The sequence below is a fragment of the Poecilia reticulata genome, chromosome 17, assembly GCF_904066995.2.
Source record: "Poecilia reticulata chromosome 17, P_reticulata-male-v2, whole genome shotgun sequence".
Lineage (NCBI taxonomy): Eukaryota > Metazoa > Chordata > Actinopteri > Cyprinodontiformes > Poeciliidae > Poecilia > Poecilia reticulata.
This window is the reverse complement of record NC_088846.1, coordinates 9,750,522-9,769,949: the sequence shown is the minus strand read 5'-3', so window position 1 is coordinate 9,769,949 and position 19,428 is coordinate 9,750,522. Positions and strand designations below refer to the sequence as shown.

The following is a 19,428-nucleotide window of genomic DNA, read 5'->3' as shown; positions in this document are numbered from 1 at the left end:
ACAGACGTTTGTGAAAGCGCAAGTAAAACATTCTGCTCTTAAAGATACATGCGATGCAGACACGATCTTGACATGCAGGTGGTGCAAATGAGGAAGGAAACTTTGTGGCATTCGTGTCTGACCGCCATCCATGTAAGAACAGTCAAAAATAACAGAGATGGTTTAGTTAATTTTTGCGAGCTGAGGTTTTACCAAGTAACAATTTGCTCAAAGGAAGCCGTGTTATTAAGGAACAACATCCAGCCCGTATTGTCTTGAAAAAGACTACGGTTAAAAACGGCGGCTCACGTTGCGGTTCAGATCAAAAGTTTGTAAATGTTGAGAACAAGGAAATTTAAGGCAGAAGAGGTCATTTAAAATTGAGCCAAATGGAAAAATTTTGTATATGTAAGCGCAGTCAACAGGATGGAGCCACTGTCTGCCTCAAATCTGGAACAAACTTCCAAAAAACTGGGAAACTGCTGAAACACTGAGTTCCTTTGAATCACAACTAAAAACCCACCAGCTTGGAGTTGGTATTGGGACATCGACCGACATATTTGAGGTGTATTGATGATTTTGACGTTTGACGAAATGTCACAAAATGTTATTGGTTTTGACAATTGGTGATGTGTTTACGATGATTTTGTGTTTTCATAATGATCTGCCTCGTTGCTGAAATGAGCTTCACAAATAAACTTGATTGAAATGAAAATAATACGATGGTGCTGGTTTCTTTTCCCATCACCATTTTACCGTTTTGGATCGTCTGTACACAAAATGTGCAAATTTTCAACAGGCCCTGATGAATGGTGATATTTTCTAATGAGTGTCAACGTTTTTAGAAGACCTTTTACTTAGATGAAGAAGTGAACTAATTCATGTTTGGATTAATTAATTAATTTAGTTTTGATTTAAAACTTATTATTGTGAAAATTTTAATTTAAAACACTATTGTGAGGGATGAAACATCAACTTTATTAACTATTAAATGCATAAAGTTAACAGTTTTGAATTTAGGAATCAAACTTTGTATTTATATTGTGAATGTAAAAACTGAATCTGTTAAGAGTGTATTTTATATTTTTCATTAGACTTCGGCATAACATGACAGACTAATTTCAGTCAATCACATAAATCAAAGATATTGTTTTAAATTTTTAATATTGTATATTAATGATGAACATAAACTGCCATTTTTTTCCATGCCTGAATCAAGAAAGAAGACCCTCAACGAACGCTCACGCACACAGAACAGTGTTCAGCGTAATCTTACCGGATTCCCCTCAGGCCCTCGGTGACCTTTGGCCCCTTTGGTTCCAGGAGGCCCTAGCTCGTTGTTCTGTAACGAAAGAAAGAAAAAGAAAAACTTGACATCAATTCAAAAGTTGGCAGCGGATTTTTTTTTTCTTCCCCAGTGAATGTAATCTTGTTATGAACTGTTGCTAAAAAACAGTTGCAGTCTGCAGTAATGTGAAACAGTTTTCAACTCAGGATGACAGTTTTGTTCCGTGGATTTTTTTCCTTTTTGCAGAAGATTGACCAGGATTATTTTATCATCTTCATGATCATACAAAGTTCCACTTTTTGCAGTCTTAAAGTTCAGCCTCCACGGCCAGCATGAAAACATGTTTCACTTTGACACAGTCAAAGCCACAGAAGAAAACCCAGAGGATTTAAAGACTGCTAAGAGTTTAACAAAAAAAACAAAAACCAAACAAACTGGATATCATTCTGAAGAACATTTGTTGAAATGAAATTACTCATGCAGGCCAAGAATTAGTCGTGGATATTTATAACACTATGAGGCGAAGAGATGCTCCTATAAGACAGGACGATCCAATAAATGCAAGAAGTGCCTTGAAAATGCATTCAGAGAACTATAATAAAAATCTAAATTGAGTCTCATCTTCTTTACAAAACAGCTTCATCTCAATCAGATCGGATGTTTCTAATTCTTCTGGCTGTATGTTCAGGCTCACTATCCTGAAAAAGAAATCTCATCCAAATACAACAAAATGAGGCTGCAGCGTGATAATATATGGAAAATATTTCCCTGTTGTGTTAAAACTTTTACAAGGCGCTGCATGAGAAAAGTTGCCAAACAGCATAAAGACCTGCTTGTTTCACAGAGGATAATGCATTAATTTGGCAGCTTAAGCATTCAGTGGAACAAATTCAAATCGCACTGCAGCCGGGTCAGGCCGTCCAGAAAATCCTTTTTTCTTCTACAAGAAAGTAATATAACAACATTTTTAGTTTGTTCTGCCAATCTGAAAACTGCAAAAGCGTTTCACATAGAACAGCTGCAGGCGGAGGGACTAGTCAAATCATCTGCGGCAGCTGCAGCAACTAATCTTTGTTTTTTGTTTTTTTTTGCTAAACTGCAACCAGAACAAAAAGCTCCAGATTTCTTCATCCCACATATTCGAACATTAAAGAAGAAGAAATGTTGGTGTTTATAGTTTTACAAAAGAAGCCGGGAATTATGCAGCGAGGCACAAGTGCTAATCGAAAACAGATCGCCCCGTTGAATTTAAAATGGCTTAAAGACTCCAAACATCTGCAGAGCTTGCCGTCTTTAAAGAGACACAGTCTGTTTGAAAGGTCCACTTTGCATAAAGTTGAATGTAGCCTTTTCATTTAGAGATTTGGTAAATGAGGGCTGAGAATCTGTGTACTAAAGACCACCAAATTAACCAAATCCCCCAGTTCCTTTTCTGCAAAGTCACATAAATCGTTCCTGCTCTTTGATCTGTGCTAAACCCCTCCAACCGCCCCCTCCATGGGGGGGGCAGATCTGTTGCTCCACACTGCAGCCATCAACTACAGCAGACAGATATGGGAAAGAGGAGACAGAGTAGGTAATGTCGACCACCTGGCGACCAACCCGTACGCACACACACACACACGCACTCTCCGTAATGCACATGAGCTTTGAACAGTAAAACGCAGGTCTTCACACATCACATGTGGTTTCAATCGCTGCAGATTGTGAACTTCAAACGCGGCGATGTGAAGAACATGGGCTACATCATCCACAGCTACAAACAAACACACTTCCTGACCTCGATTTTTGTGACGTCACGCACACAGAACATGATTGGCTGCCTGGCAGACCTTCATCTATAAGCATCTGCGGTCGGATTCGCAGCGAAGTACCCGAACTGAACAGGCGGGAAAGTTAACATCGATCTACTCTTGCAGAATAAATGTACTTTAAATGGGCAGCATTGTATATTTTCCAGGCGCACAGTGGCATTTTAGAGCTATGTTACCTTCAGTTGTTATAAATAGATAACAAATATGACTTAAAAAATATTTTATTTTGCATTTTAACTCCTCTGTCTTTTTAAGAAGTTCGTACTCTTTCTGAAACGACATCGCTCCTCTATTAACCCTTTACAATATTTTTACCAGTGTTTCACAGAGAAGTAGCTCGTAATGAGCTCAGCAGATGGGCAGTTCCACCAGATGATTGCTAATTGCTGCTGGCTAGTCTGAAGGAGCAGAGTGGTACTCTGTAATGCGAAAGCTTGTACACAGAAAATAGGCTGTGTTCTGTGAGAGCAAGTGTTTAGGCACCCCAGAATGGTTGCCGTGGGAGATTAAAGGATTTCTCAAACTTGCATGAAAGAATCAAAGCAACGCTCCAGATGTGTTTGATTTGGTAAAAACAGTTGATTTTGAGATTGATTTTACATAACACTGCCCTTTCAATCTACTATAATTTGTAAAAGTATTTTATTATTTATAATGTTTTGTCACATGACAACCTCAAACTTTTGGATTTTTTTTGTGACCGACCAATGCAAACAAGCGTAAAATTGTCATGTGGAAGTAAAATTGTGCTTTTTAAAATTAGCACATTTAAATTCAGCCTTTTTGAGCCAACACTTTATAACACTGGAAGCTGGAGAACATTAATTCATTAAGTTTTGATTCTCAGTTGGATTTATGTCCGGACTTTCACTAGACCATTTTCACAAGTACGTATTTTTCAGTGGAAACACCAAAGCGTGTGGCGGCAACATGGTGAAATGTGGAAAAGTTCAAAGAACAGGGATGCTTCTGTAAAGCATTGTACAAAGTGGCAGCAGAAGTGTATCTTAAACTATCTCCTGGGTCCCTTTATTATAGAGTGCACAGCTGTGAATAGTAGAATATATTTTGGAAGAAGAAAACAATTGACTGAATGTAATCAGTTACAGTTTTCCTTTGAAAAAGATGAAAACACGGCCACCATTGAGAACTCATTCGCAGGCTGACTAGGAAATCTGCAGCAGCAGACAAAGAAACAAAGTATCTAGCTGAAGGGGCCAATTCATCATCGCCAAAATTATACTTTATTTTTGCTTTGTTGAAAGAGAAAAACTGTCAGCACTCTGGTGTTTGAGCATTAAAGATACAGCAATTAAGCCTTGATGCGCTGAAACAGACAACCCACTTCAACGGAGGCAAAAACCGCAGCTGATCTGATTGGAGCAAATATTGTTTTCAAAGAATATGTGGTTTTTTGGACATTTTAGAATATTTCGGAGTGTGAAATATTCTATTATTGAAGTGTAAAAGCAAAAATTATTTTTTTATATATATATATTAAGGCACAAAATGAGACGACCTCATTCCAGCACATCATCAGAACAGATGAAGACCAGTTTGCTATAAGACAAGAACAGATATGATGAAATCATCGTCCTCTTGTTTCAGCAGTAGCTAACTCCAAAGAGAGGCATTCAGCAGCAGCCTTGAAAATAATCCACAAAAAGCTTTTTCTTGTCTGAGAAAATCTTCTGATTGTTTGGGACATCTGGGAAACCATCTGTTGAGAGAAGAAGAGATCCTGCGCGCTGTGGTAAATGTGAATCTTGATATGATCCATGTGTTAGGTTGCTCCCGACGCAAAGCAAAGAGTTTCCTTAGAATTCCCAAAGTAAACGCTGCCATGAATAAAGATCAGTATGTCCTCAATATAAATCTGCTCCCAACAATCCAGACTCAGCATCTCGATGTTTGGAGCGCCGAAAGCAGAAAGTGATTTCGCGGTGGTTGGAAAATCAAAACAGAAGTTACAAGATGTCACAAAGCAGGCGGATGACCCGAAGCAACAAACTGGGTCACCGTCGGTCAGGAACCGGCTTAGAAGTTGATAACCGGCAAAAAAGAGATGAAACAGCTGACGAAGAGTTAAGACAGGAAACGTCGACTCCTCCCTTTAATTGGTTGTATTTAACTTTAACTAGAGAGTCGTGTTCAGGATAGTGAGGGGAACTGAAAGGGTCATTTTGTTTCCATTAAACTAAAACCTAAACTTCTGAAAAACCTGACTTTCTTTGTCAAGCTGCTATAAATGAGAAACTTCTGTTAAGATGATGCACTTTATATTATTTTACATGTTTCTGTTTCATTTCTAGATATTTCAACATGTGGAAACAGATTGGTTAAACTTTAGGCCATTTTTTCCCCCCACGTGTTACTTGTTTAAAATACTTACAGTCCTTCCTGTTTTGTGTGATTCTTTAATAGCAGAAATTCATGGAAAATCAACAGATCCTCACTCCTTTTTTCTTTTGCGGCAATGCATAATTGTGAGTTTATTGCAAATCTTCCGCAAAAATAGTCAAAAACATTGGCTTCAAGTGACTTTTAACTCCCACCTGCAGGTGGCAGTACTTCTTACTTTTACTACACTGCTGACTCAGCCTTACCTGATGTTAAGTTGTAGATCGTGAGCAATATGAACAATCGAGGTATTTAATATTTGTGCGTGCAATCTGTCTGCTTATGTTAATTTTCATATTTTTCATTCCATGTTTAGATTTTGGAAGGGGTTTAATGAGGAACATATATGAATAAATCAATAATTTATAAAGAAGCACCACAACATTTTTTTGTGTGATTTTTTGTTAGCAAAAAAAAATAAATTACATAAACAATCTTGGAGAGACTGAAAGTGCATTAAACATGCTTCTGCACATTAGGGAGTTTCAGTATGAGCAGCAGGGGTGTGCAGACATTTCAGAGGCTGGCGCTCAAGTTTAAAAAAGGACACAATCTGCAGCATAAATGTGAGATTTGTTACAGGCCACACAAAATACTGCAAAAAAAAATAAGCAAATCCGTCCAAAAAACATTAAAAATATATATATTTCAGAAGTTAACTTTTTTTGCAATCCCCGCATAATTTGTTTGTCTTTTCCATTTGTAAAACACAAATCTAATCATGCTAATCATTATGCTAATCATGCCTATGATATTTGCAATTTCTGGTCTCATGAATAGTTGATTAAATTGGAAGAACTGATACGGCTCATAACTTTTAAGATTGCTCAGAGTTTCTCCATCCATAGAAAAAGTTGACAAAATCTTTAAATATGTTAGTATTTGTATTTGTAAACAAAGCCCTTATTTTAGATGAAAGAGTAACTACAACGACTATACCCCATTTGAAAACTGAGAAGTTTTTACCTAATTTTCTTTGAAAATCTAATTTTATGCATAATTTCATGTATTTGTAAGAATACTAAGGCTATGAGGGAAGTGCTTTGCTGGATTCTTGTTCTGCTGCCAGTTGTAACAAAGGTACATTTTCTTCGCAGTGACCCCTACTGTTTAAAGTGTGAACTGCAATGACCTCAGAGAGCCTAAAACGTCAGCGAAGTTCGTTCTCCTACTGTGTGAAAAGACCAACGATCATAACCACAGCTTTACAGATTTCCTTATAAGTTCTGAGGATGCCTTCCCTTCTCGCAAGCAAAAAAACAAAGGAAAAAAAAAATCAGCAGCTGACTGGTATTTACAAGGAGGAAGAGGTGACTTGCAAGGAGAGCTCTCAAATCGGGACCAATGTAAACCGATGAAGTCCTGTAAAGCTAAAGCTGACTTTGTGTGATTGTTGTAAATCACAGGGCGGAGCTACACTGATGTACAGATGAAAGAAAAACACAAACATGTGGAACTGTTTACATGTCGCAACATTGAAACCTGGGATATGTAGTAATTTCATTGCAAACCCACTCGAGTTGAACGAAGGGTTGAAGCGTTGGAACATGTAAGCAGCGTGATCCACACACACCCACACACACACACTCGGAAAGAAACGCAGACGCTCCATCGCCGCCGCTCATTTCCTGGTGTCCTTGACGACGGCGTATACACAGCTGCATCAGCTCACAGCCGTCGGCCCTATTGGCGCACAGATTCACACAAAAAGTGTCCAGTTGTTCCTAAAAAAGGATTCCCAGCTGCAGAACAGAAGGGCCGTGTGGAAACAAGATGGATGGACATCGAAAATAACAAGAACTATGAAGTATGTAAAGTATGAGTAAAAAGCTGAAGGCCAGATGGCAAGTTAAATACAAAGAAAAACAGCATTTATTTATTTTCATTATATGTGATAAAGGAGGATAACAAGGATTATTTATTTTCATAAATCAAGTAACACATCTCTCATCCTCTCAGCAACGGCGGCCAACGAGATAAAACGAGAGCTAAAGTGAAGGAAAAAAATCCACAAAAGAAAAAAAGTATGAGGCTGACTCACATCTCGGCCTGAATCTCCAGGATCACCATCGTCTCCTTTGGGTCCGGGAGTTCCCTTGGTACCCTGAAGCGAATTTTTGCAGAGGTCAGCTAAAATGCCTTCCTTAATCACAAACTACCACAGTGTGGATTATGCTGTTGAAATATTCAGCTAAAACATGAATTCAAACGTCGACCCACCGGCTCGCCGGGGTCTCCACGGGGCCCTGGGTAACCCTATAAACAAACATACAGAGAATCAGAAATGTTTATAACGTTCTCATTCGCATACCAGATGAGTGCTGCACAAAGTCAATGAGCAAAGTTTTACTTGGAAGCCATGACAGCCTTTAGTGCCATTTCCTCGTTCACCCGAGACTCCCTGAAAAAAAGCAAACAGAAAACTTTCAAAATCCACGACGGACGACTGACGTTTAATCTCAATGTCTCCCCTGACTCACCCTCTCCCCTATTGGGCCTCTGTCCCCTGCTGCACCCTTGATTCCTCTCGGTCCTTTGGGCCCCTGGGAGATAAAAGCAAAGGTAGAGTGAAATCTAGATGTTAAAAATCTTGAGTATTACTTGAAATGTCTTCTCATTAGAGTGACATAAGGAAACTCTGTAGCTCCGATGGGGTCTTCTTGTTTAAATCTTTAGCCTGCTGCTTTTCTAGTGAAGAAACGTTAAGAAACATTCAGAAACTGCAATCTGATAAACTTCCTGGCATGTAAGGCTGTGGGATAAGGAGTGTTGAGAGTTTGCAGCAACAAACTTACCTTAGCTTAATTTGAGTTTTTATGTTAGTCTTAGAAACCGAGCTTCACTTCAGAAGGTATTCACGCTCTTTCACTTTTTCAACATTTTGTGACATTACGGACCGATCCTCAGAGCAGTCTGAGTGGAATTTTCTTAAAAATTACAGTCAAAGTGAGTCAGATTGCAAATGAGTAAGCTGTTTAGTTTACAAATGAGTCAGCTCAGTTCAAAACGAGAAAGTGAAAACTTGTTCTCAGATGTCTGTTGACTTAGAAAACATCTTTTAATACCATTTAAAGGGGCGGTATTATGTGTTTTTCAGGTACTTGGTGCCATTTTATTGCATAATCAAGTAACTATGTTACCTTTAGTTGCTATATAGCAAAAATGAAGAAATGTCATTTTCTAATTTGAGCCTTGAAATTGGGTCTCTGTTTCTTTAAGAAGCTTCTGCTCCTTCCGACACTCTGCCTTCAGAATGTCGTCAAAACAACATTTCTCCATTAAGCCATTGATATTATTCTTAAGAGTATTTTACTGTGATGCAGTTAGTATAATGAGCTCAGCAGACTCGCAGGTGTTTGCTAATTGCTGCTGCCACTAGTCTGGAGGAGCTCAGTAGGGAAGGCACAGATGAGGTGCAAGCTACACTTGGAGACAGATCTAGGAGGAGCTTTGTGGTGCTTTGTGGGAGTAAGTATTTAGACACCCCTGAATGGTTGCCACGGGAAGTTAAAGGATTTGAACGAATCAGAAGGAATAACATTATAACATGATGTAGAGCTCAACAGCCTCAGATTTTCTAGGGTTTGTGTCTACAAGTTTGGCAAACCATTTTCTCCCACTCTGCCCTGTGGCTCACCCGAAGCTTAATCAGGTTGGACGGGTAGCGCAGATAGGCAGAGATTTTAGATGTTCTTGGAACAGAGAACTCATCTCCTAAAAAAATGGACCTCAGAACAAAGAAATTTGTTTCTTTGTTCTTTTGGCGTTTTCCCACCGGATAGTCCTGTAGACTGGGTTCGATTGGGGACCAAAACTGCAACATTTGTTACATTTTCAGCTGGTGAGGTTCGCTTCCACACTGCACTGAGCCAAAACGAACCAAACCCTATGAAAAACATGTTCACCTCCTCGCCTGTGGGGGCGCTGCACCAAGATCCACTGAAGAAAATGACACAAAAACCTCAGAGGACACTGAACGCAAGGTCCTTCTTCACAAAATGTAAACACAAATGGAGTGGCGTCAGATTTAAACAGTTATAGGATTTTGTAAAAGACCACAAGCCATTTCTCCCACTAATGCCAGACTGTGACGTTAACAAAGCTGGAGTTTTATTGAAGCGGACTAACCAGGGCTGGTGTGACTGCACCCTTGGACACGTCAGAGCTGGCTACCATGAAGAAGTGACTGGTGGAGTACATTAGCAATGATCAATCTTCTAATTGGTTTCCTATCTCCACTGTGGTCCTTCCTAAGTCTCCAGAGGATTCTTGGTCATCTCTCTGATCAAGGTCTTTCTTCCCTGACGACTCAGTTTGTCTCTGTGGCCAGGTCTTGGGAGGTCCCTGGTGGTTCCAAACTTTTATTTCCAAGTAATGGAGAATAAATGGCTTTGTGGGATAATCAATGCTGCCAATTTTTCTGTGTTTTTCCGCAGGTTTGTGCTTCGATACAATCTGGGGGCTCTGCACACAATTCTCTTGATGACACTGCTTGATTTCTGTGCTCATGTACCCCTTCAGCTGCAAGACCTTATATGGACAAAAGTGCTCAATTCCAAGTTGTCCTGAGGCGGCTGGATTTGTTGTAGTGAACGAGCTGCAGAAGCATTTCAGTGCTGATCAGTGGAGTTGAGCTCAAAGTGTGAATATTTATATATCTATCATTTGGAAATTTTTAAAATTTTTAAATAAACGAACAAAAATCAGAGAAAACAAGATTTCATTTTGTTATTTTGGGTAGGTGAGTCAAGTAAGAGTAGCACCACTTAAAGATATTTTTACTTAAAGCAAAAGAAGATATAGAAAAGAGTAGAAAAGAGCTAAAACAGTAAAAAGGCTACTGAAGTATGGAGATATCAATCATTTAATATTTAAAGATTACATAACCCGACAGAAATTTTGGTAATTTAAAAGATCAAACTGAAAATAATTCATATAAATAATTACAAAGTAAAATTAGGCAAAAGAAAAAATTTTCCAAACCGACTTCTTTCAACACGACACTTCTGAAACCTTAACAAAAACTGCAGGTGTGTGTGTCTGTGTCTGGTAAATTCTCATTCAGTGAATTTACTCAGAGTATCCACAAATTGTACTCAGGTAAGACTAGCAATACTTCTTAATAACCTCACAGCACTGTAAAAATACTTCTGAAAGTAGATGCTTTAAGTAAAATTACTGATGTAAATGTGTAGATTATAAAAACTCAATAAATAATATACAAAATAATGTAGGTTAAAGCAGGCTCAGCCATGAGAAAGAAGAAGATGCGCCTTTTGTGTTTTCAAGAATTCAACAGTAAGCGAGACCCACCTCTGGTCCTGGTGGACCTTCGTCTCCCCTGTAGCCAGGAGGGCCGCCTCTTCCTCGTTCACCCTGGAAACCACAGCAAAAACACTTAGCAGATGAAAAACAGCTTAATTGTGTACAACAACGACCCGAGCTAACATAAAGATCCCACAGACCCGTTTCTCAGGAGAACATCCTGTTCATGTTGAGCAGATGTCTGGTTTTCGTGAATCCAAAAGAAGCTACAAGAAACTAGCTGTTCATCTAAACTTCGCAACCGGAGGAGAAATGAAAACGTCTTAAAGCAACGGGATCTGAGAAGTTAACCCATATTTATCTGGCTCTCTAAGCAAGATAAAAAAAACTACTAAGCACAAGTTGTGTTTACAACTGGAGGTAAAACGAAAAACCTCCAGAGAGCCGCAGCAGAGTGGCATCTTGGGGTCGCCATAGCAACGATTTGATGCCAACTTGTGCGTAGTGATGGCAGGATAAAGCATTTTCTGCCCTGCTAGCATACGCTTCTAAGCTAGGACTAAGATTGAGCTTTTTGACATCAACAAAAAATGAATCTTTGCTGAAAATGTTAGAGTACATTCAGGATTAACACAATAGTTGTGGTTGGCCTGCTGTGCTCAGTAATGGTTAGGAGCATTGGTACATTTTTTTCTCTTTATTCAACTCAATTCAGTTTAATTAAAAAATACTTTGTTTGACACAAAGGGGAAATTAAACGTAACTTAAATAATGCAAAGTATCTTGTGAATGGTGATGCTGAGGCTCTCCAGTAGCAGCCAGTCTTGCAACAAATCTGTTTAGGCCTCTGACTCATTGGCTTGCTGTATGAGAACCCCATGATGACTCACAGCATGCTAACAGCTCTTGGCAGCAGAGCTGATATTCCACCGTAGTACGGACTGCAGTTGTTGGCAACCACTGCTAATACACTTTACTCAATTCAATTGAATTTCTTTAAAATCAATCACTTTTGCCGTTCCTCTTTAAATATCTGTCTGGCTGTTTGGTTAGAAATCCAGGAAGCGAGACGTTGGAATAATCAAACAATTCATGTCCTCTTTTGATTCCTAAAGTCTCCAGGGGGAGGTGACTTTAGGAATAAACTGTTTTGTTTATGTTGTTTCTTCCAACTTGTGGTTTAATGTGTATACACTCCATATGTGATCTGGCTGTCACGGTAACGAACTTTGCTGGATGACAAATTGTCCCAGATGTTATTGAGATAAACAGTAACATTGTTTTGAGATCTTAATCAAGTAACATAATGCAAATGATACAACAATGCAAGAAGGCATTCTCAAAAGACTTAACACTGGAACTGGAAGACATTTTAAATAGACCAAAGCACCAGACTGAAGACTTCTGTCATCCGGTTTTTGGTAGAAAGAGAGAGAAAAGAGAAAAACACTAAATCACGCAAATGAAAATTATTGAGCTCGTTTTAATCTATCATGCGATTCATTGATTTATTACGACAGGCGTCAGCATTCAGTAGCACTTGTGTTGTATCTTCGACACCAGGAATGTCCTGAATCAGAGCAGAAGACAATTTGGGTGTGAACATAAATGCGGTTGCAGTTTTTCTTCTTTTTTTTTTTTTCACAGCGGAGGAGGAGGAGGCCGGCCCCTGCTACTCAGATGTTCCATGTTTTAAGACCATTCAGGTGCCAAGTAGTTACTGAGCTCCAACGAGGAAAGGAGGCCCAGTGAAAAGAGCCATTGAAGAGTTTCTGACATCACGGAAGTTACCACGGCTAATGCTGGTAATGTCTTATTATTATTGCTCTGCCTGGTGCCTCGTTAAGAAAACCGTAGTGAGGGTTTGGCTCGAGCAGGTGGAGAACTGAGTCAGAGGGGAAAGAGTGAGCGAGGAGATGAACGCCGAGGATGGGAAACGGGAGGAGTGGGCATCAAACTCATGAGCTCCAGCTCTACAGAGTAAGGAAGGAAACTACCTCCATTAAGCGGGGGAAAAAAATCTAACAAAAGAAAGAAATAGAGGGTGGCCCATCTAGGATGCATGTAACTTCTGTTTGTGCTTAATTTCGTGTGTCTTACAGGCTCTCCGTTGGCACCGGTTGAGCCCTCTCTCCCCTGCTCTCCACGTGGTCCTGGCTCCCCCTGGCAGGAAAGAGAACAACCTTAAAAGACCTGAATGCAAATGACACACATAGATCTGATCTTCACAAGATGCATCAGTAGGGAACTCTACAAACACCGGTTCGGTAAGGGTCAACCGCTCTTACTGTTGATTCGGTTCAGTGGCCGAACCGCGTTTGACAGGAATCTCTCAGAAATGACAAAAATCGATCTGGAATCTGCATGCTACTTTACCCGCCTCGTTATAGCCGCCAGAGTAACTTACGGGTTCTCCTCTCGGGCCTCTATTTCCTCGAGAACCATCCTCCCCCTTCTCTCCGATTAGTCCCTGTGGAGGATTTCAAAGACGTTAGCGTAAACTTCAGAGTCCTCTGGAACGCAAACTCACGAGTTCACGTCAATATTAATTCTACTAACGCCTTCTCCATCAGCGCCGTCCGGTCCGGGTGGTCCCTGAAAAACACAGAAATATAGGAAATTAACTGAATTTAAAGGACTTGAAGGCTGCGTTAGTGGGTGGGAGGAAGTAAGGCTATTGTAGCTAACTAATGAAATAACCAATACTGGAATTGAGAAAAAAAAATCTCATTAACTGAAATAAATAAAAACAACAGTTAATGTGGAAAAACTATAACTAACTGGGACTGTGTTTATAAAACTAACTAAAATAAACTGAAATTATAGATATGAATCTATTCTTCCCCTTGCCCTCTCACACAAGCAGTTTACGTCAGCTGTCGGCAAATTACGACATTAGCTACGCTAGTAGCATAGACCACACCATTTTGTAGACTGTGCTATGCTACGCTAGCCCACAAAATGGCTATGGTAAAAGTTGGGAGAAAACACCAGAGTCTGTTGGTTGTTCAACAGTTGAATACATTTTTTGAAAATTGTATCTTCTGTTGATCGACCTATAAATGATCAGAATGCAATACTCCACCTAAAAATTAACCAATTATGAAGAGAACTAAACTGGCTACTGTAACTAAAAAAAAGCTAAAGTAAAACTAAACAATTTAACTGATAAGAAATAAAAACTCAATAAAGCTAACTGAATGAAAAGTCACAACGACACTAGCTAGTTTTGCTAAACTATAATGGAAAAACCCAAAGTTATTGTAGCCCTAGGAGGAAGTGATGTCACCTACGTCGTCACCGCGCTCTCCTTTGTCTCCAGGAGGTCCGGCGCCGCCCGGCTCGCCCTGTCACAGAGAATACGTTTGAATAAGTTTGACAGCGGCAGCTCGGTGTTTAGTCACGCTCCAGCGTTTCTCTGGACTCACCGGACGTCCCTGAGATCCGTAGTTTCCGGGTCGTCCCGGTTCGCCGTTTCTTCCTGGATCTCCCTAAAAGAGGAACCCGAGAGTCTTAAAAGTGACAACCTAAAAGTAATCTGGGACATTTATCATTGAGAAATAACCAGATCTCACTTTTCCCCCCTTTCTTCCGTAAGAGCCAGGGTCCCCCTTCGGTCCATGCTCTCCCTGCTGACCCTGGAGACGCAACAGCACAGAGACGGTTTCAGCAAGCGGCAGGAAGAGCCAAAACGAGGTCAGGTCCGCTGCACTTGGATGATCATATAAGCTCATGTGCGAGTTTGTTTACAGCGAGACCGTATGGCTTCATTTACTCAGTCTGACAGCTGAAAATGTAAACAGAGCCGTGATCAAAGGGGCGTGGGCCTCCGCGCGTGTCGACCGTATGGGAGACAGACGCAAGGGACATTCCTGAACATGAAACTGTGGCTAGTAGCTAACCAGCAGACAAAGGAGCAGCAGGGGATTCGGGCGGATCCGGAAGCGGTTTGTCTGGGTGTGTTTATGTATTTGTGGACTTGCAGTCCTTCAAATCTCTTAGAATGAGGTCTGATGAAGGTTTCCAGCTTAATTTAATACTGATATCAGGGACGCACTGATCCACTTTTTCCATTACCGATAGAGATATCGGAGGCGTAGTATCGACCGATACTGATCTAATACAGAAAAACAGAGTCAAATTGACTTAAAACGTTTCTTTTCTTTCTTTTTCTTTAAACTCAAACATAAATGTGTTGAACTATAAAATAATTTTATAACTCTGAACCAGTACAGCAAACTTAAATTTCACAAGCTTGGTCAAACATGTAAAAAAAAAAAAAAAAAATTTGTTCAGTTGGTGCAATTAGTGTAAAAGCCAATGTTATATTCTCTCCATGTTCAGACGAAAAATTAAACAGAGCTCAAGGAGAGACTCAAAGGTTAGTTGTTGTTTTATGACCTAGCCCTGCTTTAACCCCTTTATTGTCACCCCAAAAACCTTACCATGTAAGGTTAAAGGTTAAACTTCAGTCCTGTTTATCTGCTGTGCTCCTAAAAAAACACCTGAGTCCTTTGGGGAACAGCTGGATTTATACTGAGATCATATTACTCTTTTGGTGGACTGTACTTAATAATTAGGTCATTTCTGGAGGTATTTCGTTCCACTGAATTATATTTTGGGCTTCTAGAGTAAAATAACCCGAATACAAACGCACAACATACTTTTCATATCTCATTTATCCTCCAATTCCTAATTATTAACCACAATCACAACTATTTTGAGCTTATCTTGATTTCAGAGATTTCAAAACCTTCGTTGGCCAACAACACCCAAAGGCTGCCGACAGTATAAGGAAAATCCTGCTTCTTCCCTATTGGCTACAATCCACACCATCTGGTACATGCGACTCGAATGCGATGAGAGAACAAGTCAAAACCATGGCAACAAGATTACTCTGGGGTAAAGTTGTTAAACTCACATCTGATCCGGGAGCACCTTTACAGCCGGGGAGGCCGGGGAAACCAGCTTCACCCTGATGAGAATGAAAACAGAAACACGTGCTGGAACGCAATCATCAAAGAAACAGGAAAAGGACGAGCTGCGGCGGCTTGTGCCCGCTCCTACCTTCCGCCCATCGATTCCATCCAGGCCTCTTTGGCCTTTGTCGCCCTGAAAAGGAAGAACAGACGGAAGAAACGGAAATCAGAAGGTTTACAGCTAGAAAACATCGTCAGGTCAAAGGTAAGACCATCAGGATGAGCTTACCTTGAAGCCTTTGTGGCCCCTTTCACCCTGCAGAAAAAAAACACTATGAATCAGAACTGAGCATGCTCAGGATGTCGTAAAACGATGAGAGTCGTCATATGTGACAGTACCTTCTCTCCTTTTGGACCGCGGTCTCCCTACAAGCACAAAAACACATATCAGTGTTGCCACCATAACATCATCTCCAAGTATTGGCATAAACATCGTGTAACTAATTAAACTAGAGCCAGAGCCATTAGCTTTTTTCAAAATGTAGTAATTAAATATGTAGTCATCAAATAAAACAGATCCGGACCACATTTCTTTGTAATAAAACCGGATTCAGATGTTATTGTCCTGCACTAGAAATGAAGTGCTTGATTTGGAGAGTTTATGGTGCTACATATTAAAACACCACATCATCAAAGCAAATCTTTTCCTATGAAGTGCTGTCCAGTTACTGTTAGCATCTGTTATTACGGGCTACAGATATGAGTTTGGTTGCATGGTGCTTTAAGTTCTACAGTTTATCTAAGTTTGAAAGGATGTGGCTCCTGCTGAGCAGGCGCTGCAATACAAACTGCAGCTTTCCTGCAAAAATATTATGGGACAGAATCAAAGATTTCTAAGGCTCATTAACTCAATTTTCCCATTAGCTGCAGCTTTTTGGTTTGAGTAAACTTCTTCTTTTTTTTTTTTTTTTCACCAACCAACTTTTTAACCGTCAGATTAATTTCAGAATTTAACTACAAAGTTTTCTTTAAGACAGAATGAAGGTCAGATGTCATTTTGTTTCAAGGCAGAATAGTTCCTAAGCTTATAAATGGTCATATTTATCTGACTTTTACTTTAGCCACAACAAAACACATTTTCTTTTATAGTACAGAATGGAGCATTTTCAATTCTTTTTGGGAGCACGGCCACCTTTAGCTTAAACGATCACAAAAACTGCGGTGTGATTTTGGGTCGCATGCTGGGACATAAATTATCCCAGAACTTCAGCTTTTAGCTTAACAATATTAGGGTTGGTCCCAAGGCTTTCTAGTGGTTAAGTTAAATTTTACAGTTTTTTTAATGAGTCTGGGCTGCGTTGGATCATATCTGGTTTAAAATCTATAACACTTGGAACACACTGATCAAACTTAAAGTGGATAATTGTAGTCAAGACAAAGACTCCATACTCTTCTTTCCAATACTGGCGAACACAGACGGGAGCATTTTCAATTCTTTTTGGGAGCACAGCCACCTTTGAATTAGACAGCCATAAAAACTGCGATATATCAAACCTGGACTGCAATACTCTACATATTACTTAACTCAAATGTTTCATTTGCAAAACCTTGAGTCTGTTTTTAAAATAAGCGGATAATTATTTTTTCCACATATATTACCAAAATCTTGTCTCGTCTCTGTCTTTTGGACCCAGTGTCATGCGGTATAAAGAGCTGGATGCACTTTTACACCCCTAATGTTAAATGTTTGTAATTACAGTGAATCTGACTATTGTGAACTGATTTATACTGGGACGTTATTGAACTGAAATGAAGTTGACCAGCTTAAATTTCCATGTAGCAAGCAGATGTTACCTTCATACATAAACTGATTTGAGCCAAGTAAAACGATCACTGTTGACATTCTGATGTCACAGGAAGTTAAAACCGAAAATGATTACAGTAACTGTCAACAGACAAATGTTTTAATGCAAACTGTAGGTTGTACTTAGCTGTAACTTGACTCAGTGCTAATGCTAGCTGTTAGCCTAGCTAGCCTGTCTGATGCTGTCTGCAACGGTTTTAATGACTTTTTCATGGCTTGTGTTGATTGCTGTTCCTTGTTTGCACAATTCCATGAAAACACATCAATCTTTAGCTGTTTACAAGTGTCTGAAGGTAAACATTGACTTTTTACTTTCATCTAGTTTCATACAACAGAATTAGCCAAATTTACCAACAAGTCATTCATATAGATTCAGAAACTATGTAAAAAAAAAAGAAATGGAAGAAATGGTGATAAAATAAGAGTTTCTTAGGCTGATGATATAAGGCTAAAAGTGTTTATGTCGGGCTTAGAGCTCCTTCATGAACTTTACCTTCATCCCACTGTAACCAACTGGACCAGGATCACCAATGTTTCCCTGTGACAAAGAAATACACAAATGACCTCATCTGATGGGGCCAAACAGATTCAAGAAAATGTGCTGACATCTCCCTCATCTGGCAGGGATGTTAGCGACTTACCACAGCGCCGAAATCTCCTTTTTCTCCTGGCATTCCCGGTCGCCCCATCTCTCCCTGAATAAGGAGAAAAAGCAATTGTGAGTTTTCACGTTCTATTCCTTCCACTGGTTTCCGTTCTAATGATAGACGACCCACCTTGGCGCCAGTGTCCCCATCTGGTCCTTTTGGCCCGCCACCAGCCTGCAGTTATCAACAAAGACACTCGCTGAATACAACACAGGACAAAGATAAGAGTTCACACTGGGGAGAGACTAAAGCATGATACTTACATTGCAGTCAAAGGAGCAGCACTGCAGAAAGAGAAGAGAAATGTGAAAACAGGAAGAGGCTGGTAAACAACATTGGATGTCTACAATGTAACCGTCACTTTAAGGGAAGGAGAAAAGAAGCCAAAACAGTCGTTATCGCAGCCATCTTAATTAGCCTTTCTAAGTCATTTCGGCTTTATACACACTTCCTTAGCAACCATTCCCTGCTTCCTGTCCGGCCTGACAGGGTCCAGGCACTGACAAGAATCACCACAATCCTTAAATGTACTACTTTACTTCGCTGGCTGCAGAATGTATCAGGCAGATTTAAGCTAGCACGCTAAAGGATGAACCTCAGGAGCTAGTCGTGTTTAGTGGCTGCCTGGTTTTAGACTACTACAATCTAAGACTATAGACACGAATGTTTAGCAATACTAAACATTAAGCAAATTTCTACCACCAAGATGTCATCAGAGAAACATACCACATCCTTTGTCTCGTTTGTCTGTAAAGAAAAAGAAATAGAAATTGATTAGTTGAATGCAAATTCAACTTATTAAGGTAGGAAGTAATGAAAAAGAAAGCATACAATCATGTCGATGATGGTTCGGATAGTTTTCATCTTCGTTGATCTGGTTTCATCCGCAGCAGTGAAGTTCTGCCTGTAGGTCTGGTCTGTGGCGATGAGGGACAGTCTGGTGTCCTGGTGAGACCAAAAAGATAGACATTTATTTACTTTTACATCTAAACGAGCTGCTTTAACTGTACCTGTGATTATAGAGTAACTGTAATGAGATGTTAGCTTCTATGTAGAAATGTTTACACAGCAGGAAGAAAGTTTGAAGACGGAATCAAATTTGTAGAAACTAGATAAAAAATTTCATTAATATACTTTGTTTGCACCAGTAAGATTTGGATTTGAAGTAGCCCTCAGAGAAGGATCCACATGGCATACGTACACAATACAAATAAATCAAACCTCATTGCATTAGGGGAAATGGAGTAGATAA

At 39.8% G+C, this 19,428-nt stretch overlaps 1 protein-coding gene across 1 annotated transcript in view; it reads right to left on the bottom strand.

Annotated features, from left to right (window-relative positions):
- Positions 1–19,428, bottom strand: part of col6a1 (collagen, type VI, alpha 1) — a 34,657-nt gene that overhangs the window by 8,593 nt on the left and 6,636 nt on the right. The window contains exons 5-26 of the mRNA XM_081598858.1: positions 19,008–19,121; positions 18,903–18,923; positions 18,440–18,460; positions 18,306–18,350; positions 18,171–18,224; positions 18,023–18,067; positions 16,065–16,091; positions 15,955–15,981; positions 15,814–15,858; positions 15,668–15,721; positions 14,322–14,384; positions 14,175–14,237; positions 14,040–14,093; positions 13,306–13,341; positions 13,154–13,216; positions 12,847–12,909; positions 10,795–10,857; positions 7,962–8,024; positions 7,832–7,882; positions 7,702–7,737; positions 7,523–7,585; positions 1,256–1,321 (exon numbers count right to left, since the gene is read on the bottom strand). Coding sequence (XP_081454984.1) covers positions 1,256–1,321; positions 7,523–7,585; positions 7,702–7,737; positions 7,832–7,882; positions 7,962–8,024; positions 10,795–10,857; positions 12,847–12,909; positions 13,154–13,216; positions 13,306–13,341; positions 14,040–14,093; positions 14,175–14,237; positions 14,322–14,384; positions 15,668–15,721; positions 15,814–15,858; positions 15,955–15,981; positions 16,065–16,091; positions 18,023–18,067; positions 18,171–18,224; positions 18,306–18,350; positions 18,440–18,460; positions 18,903–18,923; positions 19,008–19,121 — 1,137 coding nt within the window. The remainder of the gene's footprint in view (positions 1–1,255; positions 1,322–7,522; positions 7,586–7,701; positions 7,738–7,831; positions 7,883–7,961; positions 8,025–10,794; positions 10,858–12,846; positions 12,910–13,153; positions 13,217–13,305; positions 13,342–14,039; positions 14,094–14,174; positions 14,238–14,321; positions 14,385–15,667; positions 15,722–15,813; positions 15,859–15,954; positions 15,982–16,064; positions 16,092–18,022; positions 18,068–18,170; positions 18,225–18,305; positions 18,351–18,439; positions 18,461–18,902; positions 18,924–19,007; positions 19,122–19,428) is intronic.